We start from the raw sequence: 22320 nt of genomic DNA, 5'->3' as shown, positions 1-22320 counted from the left end.
TGATCTAGCGACTGCTCGACGAAGACCCGCCCAAAAAGTTCGTCGCCATCATCTCACGGTTTTGCAATGCGAAGATTCGACGAGCTCAGGGGCCGGCGACCAAAAATAACAAGAAGAGGCAATATTTTTCCGAATCCGCTAAAAAAACACTCAATGTTTCAAGAGCCGTAATGCACGTGATGGAAACGAGACGGTGGCCATTAATAAACGACGTCACGAAGCAGCCCTTCCAAGAGCCACAGGTTGCCAACTCCTGGACGAACTCCCCTCGCGCACACGAGATGATTCCGTTCCTCCATCTCCGTGGTGGATGTGTGGGACACGTCTCCTTTCGCTTGGCTGCGCTCATTCAGGCGATGGTGGCTATGCACGTGGCCCGTAATCCAGCACTGTGGAGGTGACGGTTGGTGAATGGCACACGAATTGCTGTGAAACTCCTTTCCCGTGGGCGTTGAGGAGGGAGTCATAAGCCTGGCTCGCCAGCAGAATGCGGCACAGCAACAATGTGGATTGAGCCTGTTCTGTCACCGCAGGATAGAGCGTTTCCCCCTCGCACGCGTAGGTTTTGTCTGGGTGCTCCGGTTTCCTCCCACTACTTAAACACTCGTAAATTTGCCGATAAAAACTTAACATACAGAGGACCACAGAGCTTGGGTAATTGTTGACACCGGCCCACCACGTGGTGGCTGCCTTCCTGCTATCCTCTGGTTCCTCAGAGTCAGTGAATACCGTGTGTGTTCTAAGTCGGAATTATCAGGCATTATTTGACGGTCTCTACCACTTGCAATTCCCGCACCTCCGATAAGCACGGTTGGCTACGTACGGTACGAAATAAGTTCAGCGTACACACACGTACAACTTATTCCCAATTACATAAATGTCGCCGCTTTATTTGGCGATATCCCCTTCTCACGCCATGCCTCGGCACACGCCCCCACTGACTTTTCCTTCCACAGACAATACGACGCCTCTAACAAGTTGCGTACAATCTTTCATCCGTGTCGTTCCTCTTGCCCCGTCTCGCAGTGTCCCGTAATAATTAACGTTGATGCCGTGGGGCTTGTTCAGAAGGGGGGTGGGTGGGGGGGGGGGTAGCGGAGGGACATTAAGTTAGCGTTCTCTGCGCTGTAATTGTTGGTAAAAAGTCACGTTCCAAGCTGTGAGATGAGTACGAGTGCGAGGAGCATTTCCCCTGGTTCCTTTTGCACGGTTTCATTTGTAGTGGAGTTAATGAATAACTATTAACATTCACTTTCATCTCTTTGTGAGACCATAACGTGCGGTGTGTATGAATATAATAATAATTATCGTGCTTACATTTTACATTCAAGCCATTGTTCCTCCCGCGAAAAAAAAAAAAATCTATTGGTTTGAAAAAAAAAAATGCACGCGGCCTAAACATCTCCAGCCTTGGCACGTGGTACGTACAAGCTTTTGTTTGTTTCATATGACGGTCGTCACTTTTCTCCGTTTCGTACGTTCACGCGCGGCTTGATTTCTCGCTCAATAATTTCCGGGTGGCTCGTAGACTGGGGCAGGTGGCGCAGGACGTAATCGTGGATGTGGAGTGCCGAGCGCTGACATATTTTCTCCGGGTCGCCGACCCAGACGGACCCCGACCGAAATGGATCTCTGCACATATTACAGCGCGTACACTATACACACACTCACAACGTATACGCAGGCCTTACTATCTCATTGAATATTATGTGGGTCGCTGGTACAGTGGCACGTGACGCATGGCTACAGTCATAGCTGGATGTATGATGGATGTGGTGTGCCGTCTGCGGAAACGTTTTCCCGGGGACAGGATCCGATTTGAAATTCCGGAATGAATTCACGAATGAAATGAATGCACGAACCCTCGTTGGCGCCAACGAGCCAGCGCTGGGGGGTGGGATTCCCTGTACCCGCGTCACGGCGCTGCACGTTCCCACGTGCAGCGCCGGCGACCGGCGCCGCTACCAACGCGGGGCAAGGTGCTCCGACCCTGGAGCGGTGGGGTTACAGCAGCGAGGTCACCCGTGCCCTGCCCCCCCTCAACCCCCCAGCTCCTCCCCCTCCTCCCCCCACCCCCCACCCCGTGTAACCTGCGTGGCCGCTGACCAAATAAGAATGCTCGCACAAAAAGCCCTGCCTAATGGAAAGGCTTGTGAATCGATCCGAGGTCATTTGGGCAATCCACTGCATTTAATCACTTTTTATCTGCATTGAAAGGGCAAGCCATTGCGGGGCCTTTGTCTAGCCCCGGCTGGCTAGATGTGTTGATTATGCTCTTCATTAGCCAAATTCTCAACGGGTGCTCCCCGCTCGGCTGGCTCGGGCCGAGGCAATGGATAGACTCCCGAAATCATTAACGCTGCACTCCACACTGCGGTTGCGCCGAGCCACCCCCCCACCCCCCAGCGCTCCGCTCCCAGCACTCCGCTCCCAGCGCGACGCTGGTTGCTGCCTTCCACCGAAACTGCCGAGCGAGTGCAGCTGTGCGCGGCGAGTGGACCTAAACATCGCCGAGGAATTGGATCAATTTTTTACATTGTGTACGCGAGCGAGCGAGTGTGTGCGTGCGTGCCGCGCGTGCGCACGTTAAGCTTTCGTGGGTTTTCCTCCAGAGAGGTAGCCGTGACAAACCCCCGACTTGTGTTTAAAGGTTGCTCTGTATGAATTGTCTTATTGTCCCCTAATGTCATTGACGAGCTTTGGCGGCAGGATTCGGATATGTTACATATTTATTCAGAGTCGCTCGTCTGAAACTGGGCAATGCGCTTGGGATTTCTCCCATTGCGACCGCCCCCGTTTTACCTTCAGAGGCCACGACGATTATTGTTTCGAGGCAGCACCACCCCACCTCTGTTTCCCCGCCACCCCCACCGCCTCCTCAGTCCCCATCTGATCACAAAAGCCGCCACATTAGCGGCGGAGTGGCACTGCGTCCGTCGGGCGACGGAACCGTTTTCGAGACGCTTCTGCAAACGGCTCGCTGTCGCGGAGAGAAAGATAAATGCCGGCGGGGGTTGCGGGTTGTTTTTTTTTCTGTGTTTGGCCATGTTTGTCGGACGCAACGGAAGCGAGGGTTTATTCAGCGTGCCGGTCGAGGGTGCTCCAACCATGCGCTCAAGAGCCGCGGTGAAAGCGCTAATACCCTCTTGGCCTTTGACTCGTCGTGCCGCTCGCAGGCCTCTCCTGATCAAAGCGCACGACTCGGAGCACTAGGGCCGTCGGCCTCGACGCAAGCGACCAAGTTCACAGCCCCCTGCCCCCCCTTCCCTCCGCGTATTGCGAAGCTTTCATCAAGTGACGGCGCTCTCGCATAGCGGCTAAGGGACGTTAATGTCCTGTGGGTAAGCGGCGCGTTGGGTCCGAGCAGCGGTGGTTCTTCTCGGCACGCGTTGTTGACGCTGTGGGTACCGCGCGCGGTTATTTGATCGGGGGGTTTCGGCCGTGGCGGGGGGGGGAAGGGGGGAAGAGAGATCGTGATTTAATTGGCGGTCGTGTTTGGTATCGTAACCGCGGCGTTATTGGGTCTGAGTGGTGCGGCTTGGTCTGTTGCTTGTAACGTGAGGATGTGTACCCATCTGTTTATTGCATCGTTGCGTAATGCGGGGTATTAAGCAGCGCATTTAAAGTGTACTTAATGTTTCGATTAGCAAATGCAATTTATATTGAACTTATAACTGAACTCGTTAAGTAGTCCTTAAGTGCATTTTTGCAAGGGTCATGGCCTGGCATCATTAATTACAGGACTTGACAGGCTCATGGGAGGAGAAGGGAGGCCGGCTGGGGGAGTGGGTTGGAGGGCGAGGTCTATGGAGATGCCTTTTTGTCTGTGCAGAAAGGAGTAGGGTGGCGAGGATGGGGGGTGGCGGTGGTGGCTCGGTCGTGGCTGTGGGGTGGCGAGGGTGGTAGGGGCGGTGGGGGTGGTAAGGTGGGGGGGGGGAGCGGTACTAGAGAGGTCAGCTGACGGCCGCTGCCGTTACACAGAGATCTCCGCGTAGCCGTGACGTGGCGGCGCTCTTAAGAGCCGGTGTTCTGAGCGGTTATTAAATTGACTGAATTCCACTGATACAGTGATCTTACCCATGGCTTTCTCTCTCTCTCTCACCCCAACCCCACCCATCCCATCCTCCCGCCCGACCGACCGACCCCCAACCCCCCCCACCCACCTCTTCGGTCCTGCGCATCGTATTTAAGAAGCCGAATCAAACGCTGTCAATTGGCCCCAAGTCTCAGAAGGCATGTTCGCAGGCGGGGGAGAGGGCCTGAATACTGAGCAGCAGAATAACGGAGCGCCGAGCTCTGGCCGGTACAAAGGAGTTAATTTGACTTGTATAGCCAGGGCCGGGACAATCCAAATCAATGCCGGCCTCCCTGGTGAATTGCTCTCTGTGTCGGCGGTACACCGCCGAATTCCATTTGCATGATTATGCAAATGAGTCACAATACAGACATCTGCCCCGTGCTCCACACTGCTCTCCCTCTCATCTCCTCCTCGCTCCTGCCAATGGTGAATTTCAAAACGGGTTGTTGAACGACACCAAAGCTGCTCCCCCCCTTCTGGTTTCAGCGTCGTGTCGGGTAGCTTTTTCTCTTCCCCCCCCCCTTTCATTTCCTACTTTTGTCGCTAAGTAGCTGAGGAGGAGTGCCGCGCGATTCCGGCCGTGCGTGTCCGCCGGAGATAACCGGCGGCGGGGAGGGACGGAGTCCACCGGAGAATTCCGCCGTCGCCGCCGCTGCTGCTGCTGCTGCGTTTTAATCGAGGCGAACGGCACTCGTTCACTTTCATCATTGGATTTGTAAAAAAAAAAAACATGTTCACGCTGTTCGTGTACGACCCTCTTTCGGTTGAGGGTCTCCCACACAACCGTGCGGATCATGGGTGTAATTTGACCACGCGCTCACCATGCTGACCAGGGTGGGTTCATGAAGAAAAAGAGGACATCACAGATATTGGAGTAGAGGACATTTCAATACAAAATGTATTTGTATGTATTATGGTCTGCTGGCAACGAAGCGCGTGGGCACCCTATGGCACCTGGTCACCCATCCGAGCACTGTCCAGCCTAAACTTTGCTTAGCTTTTGTGCACCGATGAGATTGAGGGTGCATTCTGGGTGATTTGGTCATAGGTATAGTATATATGTGTGCGTTTGTGTTAATGAGCGGTAGTGTAGTGGATAGCATGCTGTGCTATGAACTCAGCAACCCGGGTTCAATTCCTGCTCACAGCCGACACCAGCGATGATTATCGGAACCGGACCTGGGCCTCCCCAAGGTCGACTCAGCCTCAAGTGAGTCCCGTGCCATGCTCGTTTAAAGGGGGCTAAACGAACTTAGCACAGGCTAGACAAGAGATGGACTGATTGGCACAAGATGATGTGGAGCTGAGTTAACTTGCCAATGACCAGTCCCAGCGGTGTTAAGATAGGCCTCTGTGGAGGAGGCTCGTGAAGGACGCTGCTACTGGGCAGTTGGAGTTAGTCGCCCTCCAGCAACAGCGTAGGGCGACTACCACCTTGAGTGTTGTGCCGGCCTTCATAGGTGTTCGCGAACAGCACTTGCCCCAAAAATCTGGAATCCCTCTATTTAAGGAACGAAACGGGAGGATTTATCCACAAATCTGGCTATCGCCTGATGAAGCTAGTTGTAATTTCTGGCGAAACGTCGTACTCAGATTGTAAATGTTGTGGAATTACTCTCAAAGACACCGGCGTGCTGTACTAGTAACGAATAGGCACGTTCTGTTTACGTGACAAACCTTACAAATTGGCTGTGTCGGGTGGTGGTGGGTTTAACGACACATTTATATATTCACGCCATCTAACCCCAAAAAAAAAACCTGTATTATGGGGGGGGGGGATATTTGCCTCATGGTGCATTTGTGTGTGTGTGTGATGCCTGTGCAGTCACCGATGGCACTGCCAGCGCGGCTCTTAAGCGGCACGTCTCCGCGTGCGTGCACGGACAGCGAATTGCACACGCAAGAGCAACAGCATGTCGGGAATTTGCTTTGACGGGCGATAGTAAGCACGGTAATTGGAACACACTGGATATAAAGGCGCATACTGAGTGGTTGTGTTTCTTGGGGGAGTGGGGGGGTGATGTGGCTGGCGGAGCACGACTCCCAGTTCAAGGAGAGTGGCTTATCTCCGCTCAAGACGAAAGGCAAAGGCGCAGCCCTGAAATTCCTCGCTCACGTCACTGCTCGCGGAAGGAGCTCCATTCAAGCACCTTCAGGGGAGAGCCGCTCCGGACGATGTATCGGCCGACCCTTTCATGCCGGCGGCCAAAACGTCATCTTTGAAGAGGGGTCTCAATACCCACGCTTTACCCCACCACACGTAACGTGCCGGTCGACTTAACTGCGGTTATACCAATTTGTATCCCTGGGTAGACAGAAGCGATGGGGGAAGGTGGTGGTGGTGGTGGGGAGGGTTGTGGGATTTGAGCGACGCTGACCGTTGTTTCATCTGCCGTGGCGGGAGATCGACCTGGAACCAGCGACCTCTCAATCGCAAGCCCAGTTCGCCCCACGGCAATTAACTGTCCAAAAACAATGATAGAAACGATTCCAAGCCGCGTGTTCCGCTGGGTTAACCCACGGGGCAGATACAAACATAATCATAGGCCCTTCGCAAAAATAAAAAAACGTCATCCAAAAATAGCCCCCTGCATTTGTGTTTTTAGTGCTGCGATGGTTCCTTCCAATGACCAAATCGTCCGCATTATGCCCTATCTCACCAGGAGCTTTGAACCTAGGCAGGGTTGAGCCTGGATAGTGCATGGGTCGTTCGACCACCACGCATAACAGGTGTTAAAGCCTGCCGCTCGGCTACGTGGAGGGCAGTGCAGAAAAAATACATGGTTGTACTGTAGTTCTATGCTTCTCAGCTTCACCGACTTCTCCCGCCCCCCTCACTGACCAGCGTGATGAAGTGTGGTTAGATACTGCCCATGACCATTGTGCTAACTGCTACACCACTGTGGCAGCATCGCAAAATTATTACTATGAACTAACTTTTTTTGACATTGACTAACTATTTAATTTCACCAGGTAAGGCCCACTGAGCTTTCTAGCTCTGTTTCACAGGTGACCTGGTCACATATGACAGTTCAACGAAGGGGATTATTATCACATGGATATGTATAGCAGCCAAATACTCTAAACGCATATTTTTTTCTAAATCTGGAGGGAAAAAATCGGAGGGCCTGGAGAAAAATCCACGCGACCACGGGGAGAGAGACACAGAAGCTCCAAATATACAGGGCATCGTCAGGGTCGGGGTCGAACCCACGACCTCCTGTATACCCGGCGAGGGACATTACATCTCGCCATCGCCGGCGGCACCCTTCCTGTTCCAGGCGGAATCCTCTTTCACTCCGGGCTCCCATTGTGTCCGCCGTGTCCACTAACCACCACTGTACTGTCGAGTTCCCAGTGGGTTCAGGGCGGTCACCCCCGCCCAGAATCTCTCTCTCCGGTGTGCTTCCAGGTCGTACCAACTTCGCGTGGTTTGGCACGACGTCCGTCGTTTCGCTTCGTGTGCTAGCGGCCTCTTCAGGAGCCAAATGCCTCTACCGAAAGCCTCCATTCAGTTCCTGAAGGAGCTGAGACCGCCACGTGGAGCGAAACGTTGGACGTCGAGCGAGGGGCACGACCCGAAAACAGACCGTCTGAGAGTTGCGCAGCGTGAGGGAGCGAAAAACCCGCGCCTCCATATTTGTGAATCACGTTCACATGGTTTGTGCAATTTGACGCCAATGTTTTTCCAAACACCTGCGTGCCCACGGAGATGCGTTACTTTGAAGTACAACTCGATCTCTGTCCGTACTTTGTTCTGATTGTAAGGTGGCAACCCCTACACATTCAGCGGCGGCTTTCGGAAGGGCCAGACAATATGCTGAGACAATTGTCGACGTCAGTCAAACCAGCTTGGCTCCCTCGAACTGCCGTGTCCCCTAGCAGCCATACGCACGCGCGCACACACTTCCACATCCAACACATTATTTGTGCACATGCTTTAAATTGAAAATCCCAGAATACATATTTTATGCAGATCCACAATCAACGGCCCTCTGCCATAAAGAGGCCCCCTCCTCCACCCCCCCCCCCTCTTCTCCCTACCCCCCCTTTTTCCTAACTCGCCACCCTGCTGCCATTAGCCTGCGTTTGTGAATCCTTGCGGATGATCGTTATTTAAATGGGCCCCAATTACGAGCTTAATGGACTTTGGTTGGCATGCAGACTGTGTGTGTGCAGTTGTGCGGTGTGTGTGTGTGTGCTGCGTGTGTGTCCGAGTGTGTGCCGGGAATATTTTCATTTCAAAACCCCGTGTCATTTCAAGATAACAGGGCCCCCTTTAAGGGAGGGCTTAATATAGAAACAAGATCCATGTTAAGTGAGCTGGAATCTTTGCGACTGAAGTGGATACAGTGCCCCATTAAAGTTCCTTTAATTCCAGCCAACCTCGTTAAAAATCTTTAGTGTTAATCGTATTATGCGGAGTGTTTTCCTTGGCCCGAGCAGCGCTACTTTCATTGAGGTGCCCAGTCGCGCCGAGTTAAACATTGCCCCGTGCTCATCGCTGCCTTCTCGTCCCGCCGGCAGCATTCTCGTTAGCATTGTGCTGGCTTTGCGATCGTCTCTGACGCTAAAAAAAAAAATGAACCACGTTACAAATACAGTGTGTTCGCGGTGGATTAACGAAGCAGAGTTTGCCGTTCAGGTGTTGAACAAATTCTGCCCGACGGGTGCGCGGGGCAGCTGTGAGGTCCAACGGTACGCGGAAAGTGGAGCCAACGAAGAGCCAACGTGTTTTTCACGAACTCTTTCTTCAGCAAGCACCAGGCCCTTTTTCACCAACCACTGGACCTCTACAACGGTCCAGGGCTCCAGAGAAAACCCCACACGGTCAATGGTGTAGCATAGTTGGCCTGGATCCTCTGCGTGCGCGGGGTGAAACGGGAGTCACTTGTCTTCCCTCTCCTGCTCTTCGTAGTCCAGAACCTGGACCCTGCTCTCTGTCCCATGGGCCCTGGTGCAGCCGCACCACCTGCACACTCGATGGCTACGCAATTGACACGGCTGCATCTCAGAATCTGTCATGATCGTGTCCAAATTCTTCATGGCCTGGTGTTCCCCAACTCTGTTCACCCGACCGTGAGCATCTGGATGTGCAGGAAGGGTTTATTTTACGACTCCTCGTGTGGACGTCGCTGATGCTTATAGCTTGTGGGCAACCTTGCGTCGATTATGCACGCATCACGCGACGGCTGTGCCTCCTCTGCAGGCCCCCCCCCCACTGGAGAGAGGGGGGGGTGCTGTTGCCACCCCCCCCTCAAAAGGTTTGAGATGGCTCTTGTACATCACAGATGCATTTTTTTAAAAAGAGAAATGTTATTCCGACTTGTATTCTCCGGATTTAAAGACACGTGGATTGTATAGCACAAGAGCTAGGAGTCACGTCTTATAGTCCTGTAGGTGTGTGTGTGCGTGCGTGCGCCACCAAATTTGTGCAAGTTTGTCGATGTCCTGGCTGCGTCTCGCAACAATAGAATAGTGTTAACAATATTAATAATGAACATTTGTAAGGCGCATTTCATCCGTAGTTCCCAATGCTCCCTTTCCGCCGGTTGCGCCACTGTCTCACAGCCTCACGCAAAACGGCGTCATTGTCAGAGAGCGGAGCGGACATTAATAGCGAGTTTATACCGAACTAATGATCGCGCCGTTTGAGAGCGAACGCCGTATTCCACTTGAAGGCAGATGCCGGCGATTGCTGTGTGCGCTTAATCGCAGCAACCTGATGGGATTTCGCTCACTTTATTTTGCTTTGGTTCTTGCGAGGAGGGCAAATAGCGCGGCTTATAAACAGAGGCATTAACTACGAGATCGCCCCGGAGGGGAGAAAAAAATAATGGAAGACTTTGTCTGCGAAATGTGATTGATAGAGCAAGACTAATGTTATCCGTAAGCCAGAATAGCTCTATCTGTGTGGAATGTTCCGGAAAGGATTAGGCCGGAGATTCAGCACACAGCCTGAGCATTGCTGGATGCCAGAGGGAGGGTAGCAGGGTGGTGTTTCTTTCTCTTCACGTGCCTTCCTCTATCTTTTGATAACGCAAAACGCATCTGGCGTCTTCCGCCTCCCCCTTCCTTTGTGCCGACTGGGGGAGGAGGGGGGGGTCCGAGCAGGTGAGTGGCTCGTAGGTACAGAAAACAGCAAACATATTGGTGCGTGCATGTGTATGTTTTTATGTATTTTTGCGTTGGGGTAGCGGTAGTGTAGCGGTTTGTGCGCTTGCTATGAACCCGGCGGCCCGGGTTCAAATCCTCCTCATGGCCACCACCAGTGACAATTATCTGAACTGGTCCTGTGCCTCCCCTAGGTCGACTCAGCCTTAAATCAGTACCTGGTGTGGTGTGTGAACATCACCACTGGGGAGACAAAGGTGGCCGAGGCGTCGTGCTGGCCACCCACCCCCTTATGTGCTGTGCCGGCCTTCAGAGGTGCTCGCTAACAGCGCTTGCCCCAACGGTCTATTAAGGCTATACGGAGGATAATTTGTTTGTTTGTGGTATGAGGTTATATACACAATACAGCTGTTTGCAAAAGTAGACTATTATTGTAAGAATTAATGAAATGTACGTAAGTTGAACCAAGCGACCGGTGCTTGATACCTGGCCACTCACGTCAGTGGCGAGTGATGTCTGAACCGATTCCGGGCTCCCCCTGCTCTTCACCAACCCACACTGACCAGTTTGGTGAAGTATGGTCAACGAACCCCCAAGACCAATATTGTGTGGGGAGGCTTTCAGCCAGCAGTGGATTATATCGCGTCGGTGCCATCGCAGGACGCCCATGAAATAGAGTCTAACAGCTTATCGGGCCCTTGCTGCTGAAATATCTAAAAATCTATCTAAATTTTAAACCCTTGTCAAACCTGTGCCAAGGAAGTGCTGTGGATAACAGGTTTCCACTCATCTTCAATCATGAGACACGGTCAATCCACTGCTGGATGAAGGTCACCCCAAGCCACCGAGCTTGTGTGCACGATCTAACGCCATTGCTCCGTCTCCGCCGGTTGACGTTCTCTCGGGCGTATTGCCTCCTTTCAACTGCACCGCCACGTCCTGAATGTGGGAACAGAGGGACACCCGGGGGGTGGTAAGGGTGGGGTGGAGGACGGCGGGGGGAGGGCAAGAGGGGCGGTTACCCGAAATGTTTGGATGGCCATGGTATGCCGTGGATCATTTTTGAGATTAAAAAAAAGAAATCTATTATTTAAAATAACGAATTAACACATCTCTTTTTATGTCACGTTCTCTGCTTTACCATTACTCATACATAACACACATATTTTCGAGGACAACGTAACGTAGACGTGTCGCTTCCTGAAATGGCTTGGGAACACATTCGACTGGGTACCTCTCGGAAGGAAGACAAATCTTCCCACGAGGAAACGTCGTGGCTGGGCGAGCGCCGCCACCGCCGCCGTGCGCGCGACTCTTCTTCGCACACGGGACGAGCGAGCTGGCACGTCGTGCTCTGAGCGATCGCCTTCCCCCCCCCCGTCTCTTTCCCCTGCGGTCTGTCCACATCGCCAACAGAGCACCGCGGACTTCCCCGGCAGTTGTCTAAGCGTTGCGTTATTTTAACAAATATATATTCAGGCTCGTTCCGTCTTGCAGAGAATCGTGGTGGCCCTCCGTGGTGGGCACCGGGATTTTGCTGCGCCCGTGCGTGCCTGCGTGCGTGCGCGTGCGCAGGTTATGCGGTGTGTATATATACACAACGGCGTATATATATACACAAACATGCAAGCCACACGCGCACGCGCGCACACAAGCGTGCTGTACAGTGTATACCTAAAGACGAGCATTGTTACAAAGTACAACTCCACAGAGGCCAAGACGATAAATTCCAGACTCCACTCAAACGATTGTATATATTTGTGTGTGCGTGAGTGAGTGTATGTGTGTGGGGACAGCAGTAGTATAGTGGTTACCGCATTGCACTTTTAACCCAGTTCACCTGAGTTCGATTCCCGGCCATGGCTAACATCAGCGGCGAGTGATTTCTGAACCGGTTTATGGGTTTACTGTAGGTAAACTCAGCCTTAAATGAGTATAGCTGTGCAGCGTGTCCATTTCAGCACTGACGAGATAAAGGCAGTCTGTGTATGGTGCTGGCCACAATCCAACTAGTTCTCCGTGCTGGCCAAAATAGGCGCTCGCAAACAGCACCCATCCCAAGTCTGTTTGTAGCTATGAGGTGGTGGAGGAGGAGGGGGGGGGGTATTTGTCTTTTGTGCGTGAGTGAGAGCTTCTCTGTTGCTCAAGATGTGTTTACTTTGTGGATATAGATACTCAACGATGCAATGAGGAATTGTCGAGTCGGACACAATGTTGACGGTGGGGCTCATTGAAACGCGTTATCTTTTAGGCCGCATAGTTCGAGCTTAATGGTGTAAGCAGGCAAGAGGAGCACCAATAGAGGGGTCATGGTGGGGGGGGGGGGCAAAAGGGGACCGTCCCCTCCCACCCTCGGAAATGTTTTAAGAGGGCCATTGTATGTCATAACAAAAACCCAACGCATTCGTCAATAACCCGGCTCTCGAGTAGAAAACGGTGATAAGAAGAAACGTTTCGGGCAACGGCTCTTCTCCACGGCATAGGCCATGTTTGAGATTTGTTGTTGTCGTTCGTATGTGAAGTTGTAAATTAGCTACGCGTAACATTCTCGACGTGCATGTCATTACATACATTCAGTGCGTCAATTCAGTCGTTCGTGTTTGTATCAACCGATTGTAATAGGAAAAAACAGAGTTCGGGAAACACCCATGGCCTACTCTCGCTCTCTTGGTCAGAATAATAATTTGTCCCACCTTACCAAAAAGTGATGCGCTGGGCGCGTGCGACGCTGATTGTGTCCTTCGCGAAATGCGAGGGTGATCCGTAGGGGGGGGGGGGGGCTAATGGCGGCTGCGTTGCTGGCTCGCTGCGTGGCTGAAGAGGGTTGGACGTCGTAGGATGGGAGGCCCACGCACACATCTCCCCGCCTGTTAATCAAAACAGCTCGGGCCTGGCTCCAGTCATGCTTGGCTGAGGGAAATTAATGATGTCTGCCGTGCGAGAGCAGCCCGTGTAAATAATTTTAAGCAGTCTGAGCATTTGTCTCCACCAAAGACATTTCTGAGGAGCGGAGCGGGGTGCTTTAAAAAGAAGGGGATTCGGTGAGCGATAAACTAACCACATGACAAATGGGTGGCTTTCTTCCTGCACTCTGAACTTTGACCTTTGCATTCTGCTGTTTTCCCTTGGCCTTAGTAAATGAATTCTGTGGCGTAGCCCTGCTCAACTACATTTAATTTTGGCCGTAAACATGGCCGTTTAGAATTGAGGAACAGTAAACGGTTTATGTTCTTCCAGAAAATAAAAATGTTCGCTTGTAATGTGCATGTGCATGGATTTCAGCAACGTTGTCCAAAATCTGAAAAAATTGGGACTTTAGAACGGTAGTAACTGAAATTTATATTCTTAAAAATGCAATTGCAAACATTAAAACACACATTCATATTTTTGTTGCAATGACCGATATAAGTTAAATATAAATGATAAAAAGAATGGTCCAATTCTGTTCACATAATGGAAAATAAACATTTTTTTCAGCATTGAGGAATTTAAAATGCGTTGGAATTTCAGTTTTGTGGAGCAATTTTTTTGGATCTGAAACAGTTTTCTATTCATAGCGTTCACAATATTTGAATGGATGCGTTTTTTTACGTCGTGGTACTAACATAAATTGGTGGGTTTCATTCTTTATTTTTTCTGATTTACACCTTCATTTTTCTTTGCCGTTTTTAATAAACTTAAGTAATGTGAGGCCTAGCGGAGGTCGCGCTCAATCAACCAACATGGCTGTCGAGGGAAGGCACCGACTGTGAGGTTGCCACACATCAGCTTCCATATTTATGAGGTAAACTTAATCCCAATTTAGGCCACAGCCTCTGTAGGAAACCAAAAAACCCCAATGTGCATTTATTGCCGTTGTGCGTGTGTGGCACGTGCCTGCGAGGCCTAGTGTAGGATTTGCGTTTCCTGTGTTCTTGAAAACGCACGAGGGGTTGCTGACTGATTGATTGTGGCTGCCCTTTCCGGGCCTGGTACTCCCTGTTTGGTGGCAATTCTGCCAGGGCTTAATATCGTGGCAGTTTTCCCCAAAAAGAAACCTAACTCGGAGTGGTGCTGTTATCCCGAATAAGTGGCGCTTAGTGTTGTGCGATTTGTTTTGGCCAAGTGGCTTCAGTCCGAGAATTAAACAGAGAATGATCGAATATTTGGGTTTGTATATCTTTTTTGGTGGTCATAATAACTGGTATGTACTATAAAAAAAACACATTTATGGATTCGTGTAGTATGTTAGACAGCTTTTTTTAATAGTATTGTTTGCATAACGCTGTGTATTATGAATCATTTAGAGAATTTGCTGAAATATTTCATCCACTTCGGAGTAAATATCGACGATGTTACTCATATTTGAAGTGCTCGTGTAATTTTTTGTTGTGATAACAATATACATAGTTTCATGTCATACTAGGAAATACAACACTTGTCAACAGCTACCAGAGTAATAATGAACACAAATTACATTCGAAGCAAATTGATTGTTAATAAATAAATTATAAAACATGAATTAGAAAATTACCCAGAATGTTAACACTTTTAACTGAATGAACAATGCAGTGAGTAGGTATAATTGAGCATGAAGTCATAGTTTTCTTCTTATTCTCAAGATGAAGAGCGTGAGATATGCTCACATTTACATTGTACCAATTTCCAGCTTCCAATCGGGCTTTAAATAACCAGACAAAAAGGCCACGTGGTACTGATGTGTAATAAGATTAGCAACCCTGTGGTGATCCTTGATGCTATACAAGCGAATGGATGGAAGAGGCTACAGAAGGAAACTGGAACGTAGTTTGATGTTCAGGAGGGCAAAACAAAAAACCATGTTGGGTCGTGCTGTGTGGCAGAACATTTGGGTTAATATTCCTTTTCATTTCCCATGCCCCCTCCGGGCTTCCGAATCCCAAGACCGTTCTTTGTGACATTAACTACGCATATTTTTTTTACCACGGTAAAAAACAAGCCCCCGATCCCGGTGTCTCCACGTATCTGCTGTTGTGACATAAAATTAACACCAAGCAGACGGAACGCTTGCCTGGTGACTTAACCAACAGTGATGGGATGTAAATAGCGGCCTGCACCGCCGTGCATACAAACGTCACGCGCGCGTTACCCCACGCGTACGTTGCCCCGTGTGCACTTCGCAGACAAAAACAAGAAGAATTCATCTCCTTCGATTCCGTGATAAACGTCTCAAATTTGAAATCCCGTAAAAGCTATTAAAAAAAAGAGAAAGCAAACCACAATGAAGCCGATTGTTTTTTATTTATAAGTGACACCGCTGAACCGGGAGCGTGTTTTAGCATTCAAATGCCGCTAATTGGTATAATCTCATGTGTAAGCATCGATAGGTGTTTATGCTAAATGGCTGAAATAAAAATGTTGGAGCACGCCCGATGCCGTGCCCGTTGCCTGCGCTGCGCTGACGTATTGTCACCCGTCTGTTCCAGCACCCGTACCCGTCGGAAGAACAGAAAAAGCAGCTGGCGCAAGACACTGGATTGTCCATCCTTCAAGTCAACAACTGGTGAGGGGACCTCTTTTTTTGTGTGTGCCCGCTCGCCAAACCTTTCATTAAAAAGGAGCGATTCGCTCTCCGGCTCTTAATGGTTGTCAAAATACGGAGCGGGACAGCTTTGTTTGTTGATCTGCGGAATTCCACCAAGGAGGGGGGAGGGGGGGAGCTGGACGGTGTGAGAGTCGAATCGAAAAAGGGGGCGAAAACCTCTCCGTGATGTATTCGTTAAACACTCCCAGGAGTTTCCAGGCTGCGAGGTATCAACTGAAGGCTTCCGGGGTTTTGTCCGGATTGAGGTTTCCACTAAAATGTAATTACAGCAATCCGCGATAATTCCATCCAAGGTTTCGCCTCACAGAAATGACACGGTGGCCCTTTCATTTACAGTTAACCTGCCCCCCCCCCCCCGCCGTATTTATCTGAGATGTTTCATTTACAGGGCCCTTTATCTGCAGGCCACAGATAGACAAACATTCCTGAGCCCCACAACTTTATCAGCCTTCTGGCCCCCATCCACAGCCTGGGGTCAATTGATTTCTCTTCTGCTCTCATTCATTTTTTATCCCGTTTTATTTGCTGTATCACAGCGTGAGGAGACGCATCTGGAGAATTATGGAGTTTTTCAGCCTTATCTTGCCATGCTTTTCGCCACACTGACTTTAGGGGAAATCATAGGAAATGGGGAGGAAATCCAAAAAGACATTCCCCCCCTTATCTTCCCCAGTTCACATGTCATGCACTGCACCTTCGGCAGTGTATGAATTTACTGCCTCGGAACAGCGTGTTATTATTAGCCTATAAAGATGACCAGTTTTGCCATTAACCATGGAAAAGAGCACATTTCCCTATAAATTGGTAATGAAAGGTCAGGGAAAAATTCTTACACATAAAAGGGCTTAACAGTGGTCAGATATACAATAAATTAGAGCGGAGAAAGCTCAACGCGGAGCCTCGATTGGTCGCCAGATTTACGGAACGATCTTAATTTTCATGAATTTCAATGTGGGTTTTTATGACGGGAACTTTCTTTTATTAACAAATAAAACGTTAACCCCCTTTTTGCGTTCCAGCGTACGCCGCGTTTAAAGGGAATGCCTTTGTCTACCATAAAACCTTACAGCTTTTTTCGTCTTATTTATAGTAAAGATGTTCCCCTTTGTTTTAAGTTAATTTATTATCATTGTAATTTCTTTATTGGAATTTGTTTTATGGGTAAAAAAATGTTCTAAAGATATCGCGAAGACTCCTCCGTTCATATAAACCGCTTGTGGCGCTTAATTTTTGCAGATGTAGTTTTTAAAAGTTACGTCCTACGAATCCTTCATTCGATATACAAGGAGCGGGTCGAAATGTTTCGAGAATAAGCCATTAAACATCCACATGGAATCCAATTATTACCGTATTCTTCGATGTGATCGTCCCTTAAATCAATTCACCGTCATATTTTACGATTAGCGCATACTCCTAAATATGGCGCTTGACTTTTCGTTTCAATCCAGCTCTTAGAGCCGCATTGGCTTGCCCATAGTGTGGTGTGTGTGTGTCTCTGCATGGTTAATTCAGCCTTAAATGAGAACCTGGTGCGATGTTTACACATCACACAGGCGGCTGGCCAGCCCACCCACACCATACCCACCACCCACAGCACCCACAATATCCACACCATCCACACCACTCACAGCACCCACAATAAAGACAACGCTCACCCAACCGCTTTGTGTGCAACGTACCGGCCTTCATAGGTGCTCACTAACAGCACTTGGCCTGACAGCTTGTGTAGGCTAAACAGAGGTTTTTGTCTCTTTGCATTTACAAACTGTCTGTTAAGGCTATACGGGGGATCTTTGTCTTTGTGTATGTGCAGACCAAAATCTTCACATAAAATGAACGATAGAGGCTTAGAATGCAATGGTGGTGGTTGGGGGGGGGGGCGGACAGGAGGGAAGGTGCCATATGGATTGTCTTCTTGACACCAATAGGCATGTGCACCCAAGCAATGTGCAGGAGTCAAGGTTGGGTCAGAGATGTTCTGACTGAAGAGGAAAATAATGTGTCTGCAGCTGCCGCCGTCGGGATAGCGCAGCGCCGGCTTGTTAGGCGCTAGCTGCACGTCGTGAGGTGGGGGGGGGGCACGCCGGAGGCGCTGGGTGGGCCGTGGAAGCGCCTTCTCCCCCAGGGGCCGGCCCGCCCGTTAGCGCCAGATAAAAATAAAAAACAACAAGAAGAAGAAGAAGAGTAGCAATCAGGGTGGTCGCGACTGTTGCGACTGTTGTGGTCTGCGGATATTTATATTGCCGTTTGTTTTGTTAAATCGTGGGGGTGAAATCACCTGGCAGAGAATGACGAAACGGGTCTGCGATTTTTTTGGGGTCGGGTGTGCTGGGGAGGGTGGGTGGGGGGGGGTTAAAGGCGCAGCCCTGAAATTGCTGGCTTACGGCACTGCTAGCGGAAGGGGGGGGGGGCTTCACCAGGGAGAGCCCCCTCTCGGAGAGGTGAGGCTACCTGGGACTCTACTGCCGCCACGACTAGAGGCGACCATCCGGCCGATCGGCCGATCGACTTGAGATGCTATGAACCCATTTATACCGCTGTCGGCGACGGGCGTGTAAATGTTCGAGCGCTCAAACGTGGGGGGGGGGGGGGGCGCGGGGTGGTTCGGGCGCGGAGACGGCTCTGGCTCTTCCAGCATTTCGCTCCCTCTCTTCTTGGCCAGTGCCACGTCCGCGGTTGCGCGAGTGCTCTCCCCATGTTACGTGTGGCCCAATGGTTGTCGGCGACACATTTCGAGGCAGTTGTGTTGTTGGTCTTGTTATTTTGTTTGTGCCACAATGGGGGGGCCCAGCAGCACGCGGCACTGTTGAGGGTGTCGTGGACAAGAGTCCGCGCGTTTCTCGAATTGCGCAACCGCCCGACTGAGCGCCGACGGGAGGGAATGCCGATCGTGGGTCGGTGCGAGCAGAGAAGAAGTGGAGATTGAGAGAGTGAGTGACGCGGGGCCGCTGTGTTTGGGTGCGTCGAGCACGGTGTGGTGCAATAAAACCCCCAAAGATAGAGACAGAAAGTAAGAAATAAATCCGACAACAAAACCCCATTTCGGTGGTTTTATCTTCACACGTGACTGTGAGTGCCATGTTTAGGGTGTAAGTAGTTAAATGTTTTCCTTGACAAGATCGCCGCCGGCTTCGTAAAAAAGAAAAAATTGCATTTCTGGAAGTTCCCGCTTTACATAACCAAGGTGTATCTGTTAAGGGGCTCTCGTTTCAGACAGGATACGGGATAGATTTGTTCGTAATTTGGCAGCTTCAGCCGCAGACACCGAGCCTGTCAGTCCGAATGAAGGGGAACAGTGTTGGTGGGGGGTGGGGGGGGGCGAAAGTTGGTGAGGCCGGGGGAAATGACGCAGCCGTGGCAAGAGACAAAACATCGGGAGAGAAAAAGGGATGGTGGTTGGTGGGGATGGGGGGGGGCTAGCAGTGGCACGATTTCACCCACCTCTGAGGCCCCTGTTGGGTGGTGGGGAGGCGAGGGATGGAAAAACAGAGGAAGTGTTAGGTCCTGTCCGTACAAAGTGCCGTTGGGGCCTGGAGGTTGGGGGGGGTGAAGGGATGAGGGGGGGGGGGACCTCTGCGGGAGCTAAAAGGGCCTTGTTTGTAGCAGTGCTGCCTCCCTGCTCGTCTGATCCGACGCGGAGTGAAGCCGGTGTGGATGCATCTGTGGGACTCGCTGTGGGTCCCTGTCACCTCGGCCCATCGCTTAGCAGGCAACCGGTGGGCGGTGGGGGGAGGTTCCCTGCCACCGCGCCGTTCGGAAATGTCACAGAGCGGTGTGACAGCCCTCGGTGCTCGAGAGCGGCCTGCGGAAGCGGACGTCGCAGAGCTACCTCTGAAATGTTCTGCCGGTCGTCTAAGTGACCTTTGCCAGTTATCATCATCAGCCATGACCAATCTGCTGCTGGATAAAGCGCCCCCCCTTCAGTTATCACCACCTCTCTCTGTTCTGCGATGTAACAATCCATCTAGCACCTGAGCATGAGCTGATTTCAGTGCTCCACCTCACCGATAGATGTCACTTGGATGTGTTCCGTCTCTTGGCTGTCACGCTATTTTCGGTTGCCATTCATTCTACGGACTTGTCCTGCTCAAGCCGGGTGGTCCTACTAGAGCAGTGGTTCTTCTTCTTAACCTGGGGTGCACGCACCCCCTGGGGTCGCGTGATGCCCTTTCTGGGGGTGCGAGACATGGCCACATTTTCTTAGACGCTAAATAATCGAAACACAAATTAAGTAACGGCTCATAAGTATACAAATACTTATGTATTAACATAATATTTTATTATTATTGAGCACTAAAAGGGTACAAGGCTGCTGTAAAGGTAAAGAACCAGTGGACTAGAGGACGTTAAAATATGTTTGCTTTACTTAAGTTAATATATTTTTTATACTCGCTTAATGTTCCATCATTGTGGATTGAGGGCTGGCGAGAGCTTGGGTAAGGGAGGCCTTCATCCAGCAGTGGATTGATCACAAATGATGGTGGCTTAGGAAGGAGGCCTTCATCTGGCAGTATTTTATTTATTTATTTTCCAGATTTGTTCATTTCATGCCGCCGTGTTTGATAATTTGTGGGTGCAAATTGTGGTGTCTGGGGTTGCGCTGGCTAACCTCGCCGAGGCCGCACCTGACATTATTGTTCCTCAAACGACGACGACGACGATTTAATCTTAAACCGCTGATGGTTGGCTGCACGCTGCTGCGTTTTTTTTCCTCTCTCGTCGCATTTTCTCCGAAAACTGCACACATCCGAACAAAAAAACGTTTCCGCACAATTTGAAGACATCGGCACGCTTCGGGTTTTTTTTTAAACGGCACTCTTTGCCCAAAGATATCTCTGGTCCGTGACAACAACAAAAAAAGTGAATGAAGCCGTTTTTGGTTGTGGGGGGAGGGAGGCGGGACGGATCGGGCGGTAGAAAGAGAGAAAAAAAAGAACCCACCAACCGAGCTGGAGATACGCGCCACAAACGGGTGTGGGCTAATCGCCGCCTAAATCGCACCGGCTAACAAAGAGGAGCAGCACCGGGTTTCTTGTGTAACGGATAAACAGCTGCGAATGCGCGCGCGCTCACTCCCCTTCCCCCCCCCCCGATAAGGCCCGTCAGTTCACTCGTGAAAAGGCCCACTGACACTCGTGAGCCCTGAGCCTGCTTTCAAACAACCCCAATACCACACACACGAACGAGCGAGAACGCCGGTGGGAAGGGGAGGGAGCGAAGGGATTGTTGGCGGTCAAAACTGGAAAAGTGGCATTCCGCTTAAAAACATTTAAAAATAAAATACCGAGGCCAGTGGGTGTCAAAGCGTCGTCTTGGCTGATGCGACTGTGACGAACATATTGTGGCCGCACAGAAACTTGGCGGCTCACGACGGCTGCCGAAGAAAAAAACGACTCCCAAAGAGATTGATATGTCATGTCTTCCCCCCCCCCCGCTATTAATTATATGACCTAAGGGACCCACGGCTTTAGCTCAGTAGGAGAAAATTATGATTTCGGGCACATTATTTGAGGGTAAAATCTTGGCTGGGTTTCAGGAAATGCTTTGGCGTATGCGGTAATTTCCTTTTCGAGAGAGTAAACTTATACATGAAAGTGCAAGCACTGTACTGGGACGTCCACGCGTCTCCCGCTAAGGAGTGGAGCGCGAAACGCGGCATTTCGACAAAACTTTGTCTGAAATCTGCTCTACAGTTTCCAGCACGCAGCATTCCTCAGCTACATGTGGCAGTGTTTACGGTGTTTATTAATGTTATTATTTGTTGTCGCGTTGAGGTTTATAGACCTGTGCCGTGTTTGCGTCAATACGGAAGGTCAGATGTATTTGCACTGTCGAGCAACAAATATCAAATATTTGTAATAATTATTATTTAATTATCCAGGAAAGCAACGCTAGTCCGAGGAATATTATTTACGAGGGTATTGCATTCGGGTTTTAATTTTTATTTTCAGCCAATTAATGATGAGTGTTTATACGTGTGGGAGCAAACCGGAGTGCCCGGAGAAAACTCACGTGCGTGGGGAGGTACTACTCTATCTGCGTACAGATGGAAACAGACGGTGATTATTCCACTTGTTGTACTGATGTCTCCTGACAAGCGACGTTAGGGCACCTCGACGCCCACAGGGAAGGGAGTTTCACGACATTCGTGCGATCCACCAACTCTCGCCTCCACAGGCGCTGGATTTACATGCGTGCATTGCTGCCACCGCTCGGCTCATTAATAAGATTAATGAGATCGTCGGTGAGTGGTGAGTACCGAGTTTCAAAAGGTATGTTGAATATTTGGCCAAGGAAACGGTGACACATTCCTGTGATCCGTCGTTTCGGAGGCAAGGGTTGGTGGTGGACCACATGAGAGATTTGAGAGACTCCCAAACGTCTGGCCTGTTAGATGGTCCAGAAAGTTGCAGTGCGATATTTGGAGTTGTCATCCCATCCCACGTGGGGGGCCTTTGAGTGCTATCCTGTGGTGTGCTCTGTGGGTTTTCTCCAACTTCTCGGCTCTCCTCCAACACGTGAAACACTCATTAAAATGCAAACAAGTTACTTGGTAGCGATGCTG

The 22320-nt window shown here is 50.4% G+C and overlaps 1 protein-coding gene across 2 annotated transcripts in view; it reads left to right on the top strand.

The window, feature by feature from the left end:
* LOC144729777 (homeobox protein Meis1-like) overlaps positions 1-22320 on the top strand; it is an 85408-nt gene that overhangs the window by 48518 nt on the left and 14570 nt on the right. For both annotated transcript variants that reach the window (XM_078610267.1, XM_078610266.1), the window contains exon 9: positions 15637-15713. In XM_078610267.1, the coding sequence (XP_078466393.1) occupies positions 15637-15713 (77 nt within the window). The remainder of the gene's footprint in view (positions 1-15636; positions 15714-22320) is intronic.

The sequence above is a fragment of the Lampetra planeri genome, chromosome 33 (assembly GCF_965212315.1).
Source record: "Lampetra planeri chromosome 33, kcLamPlan1.2.h2, whole genome shotgun sequence".
Taxonomy (NCBI): domain Eukaryota; kingdom Metazoa; phylum Chordata; class Hyperoartia; order Petromyzontiformes; family Petromyzontidae; genus Lampetra; species Lampetra planeri.
The sequence above is the reverse complement of the archived record's forward strand: the minus strand, read 5'-3'. Positions and strand labels throughout refer to the sequence as shown.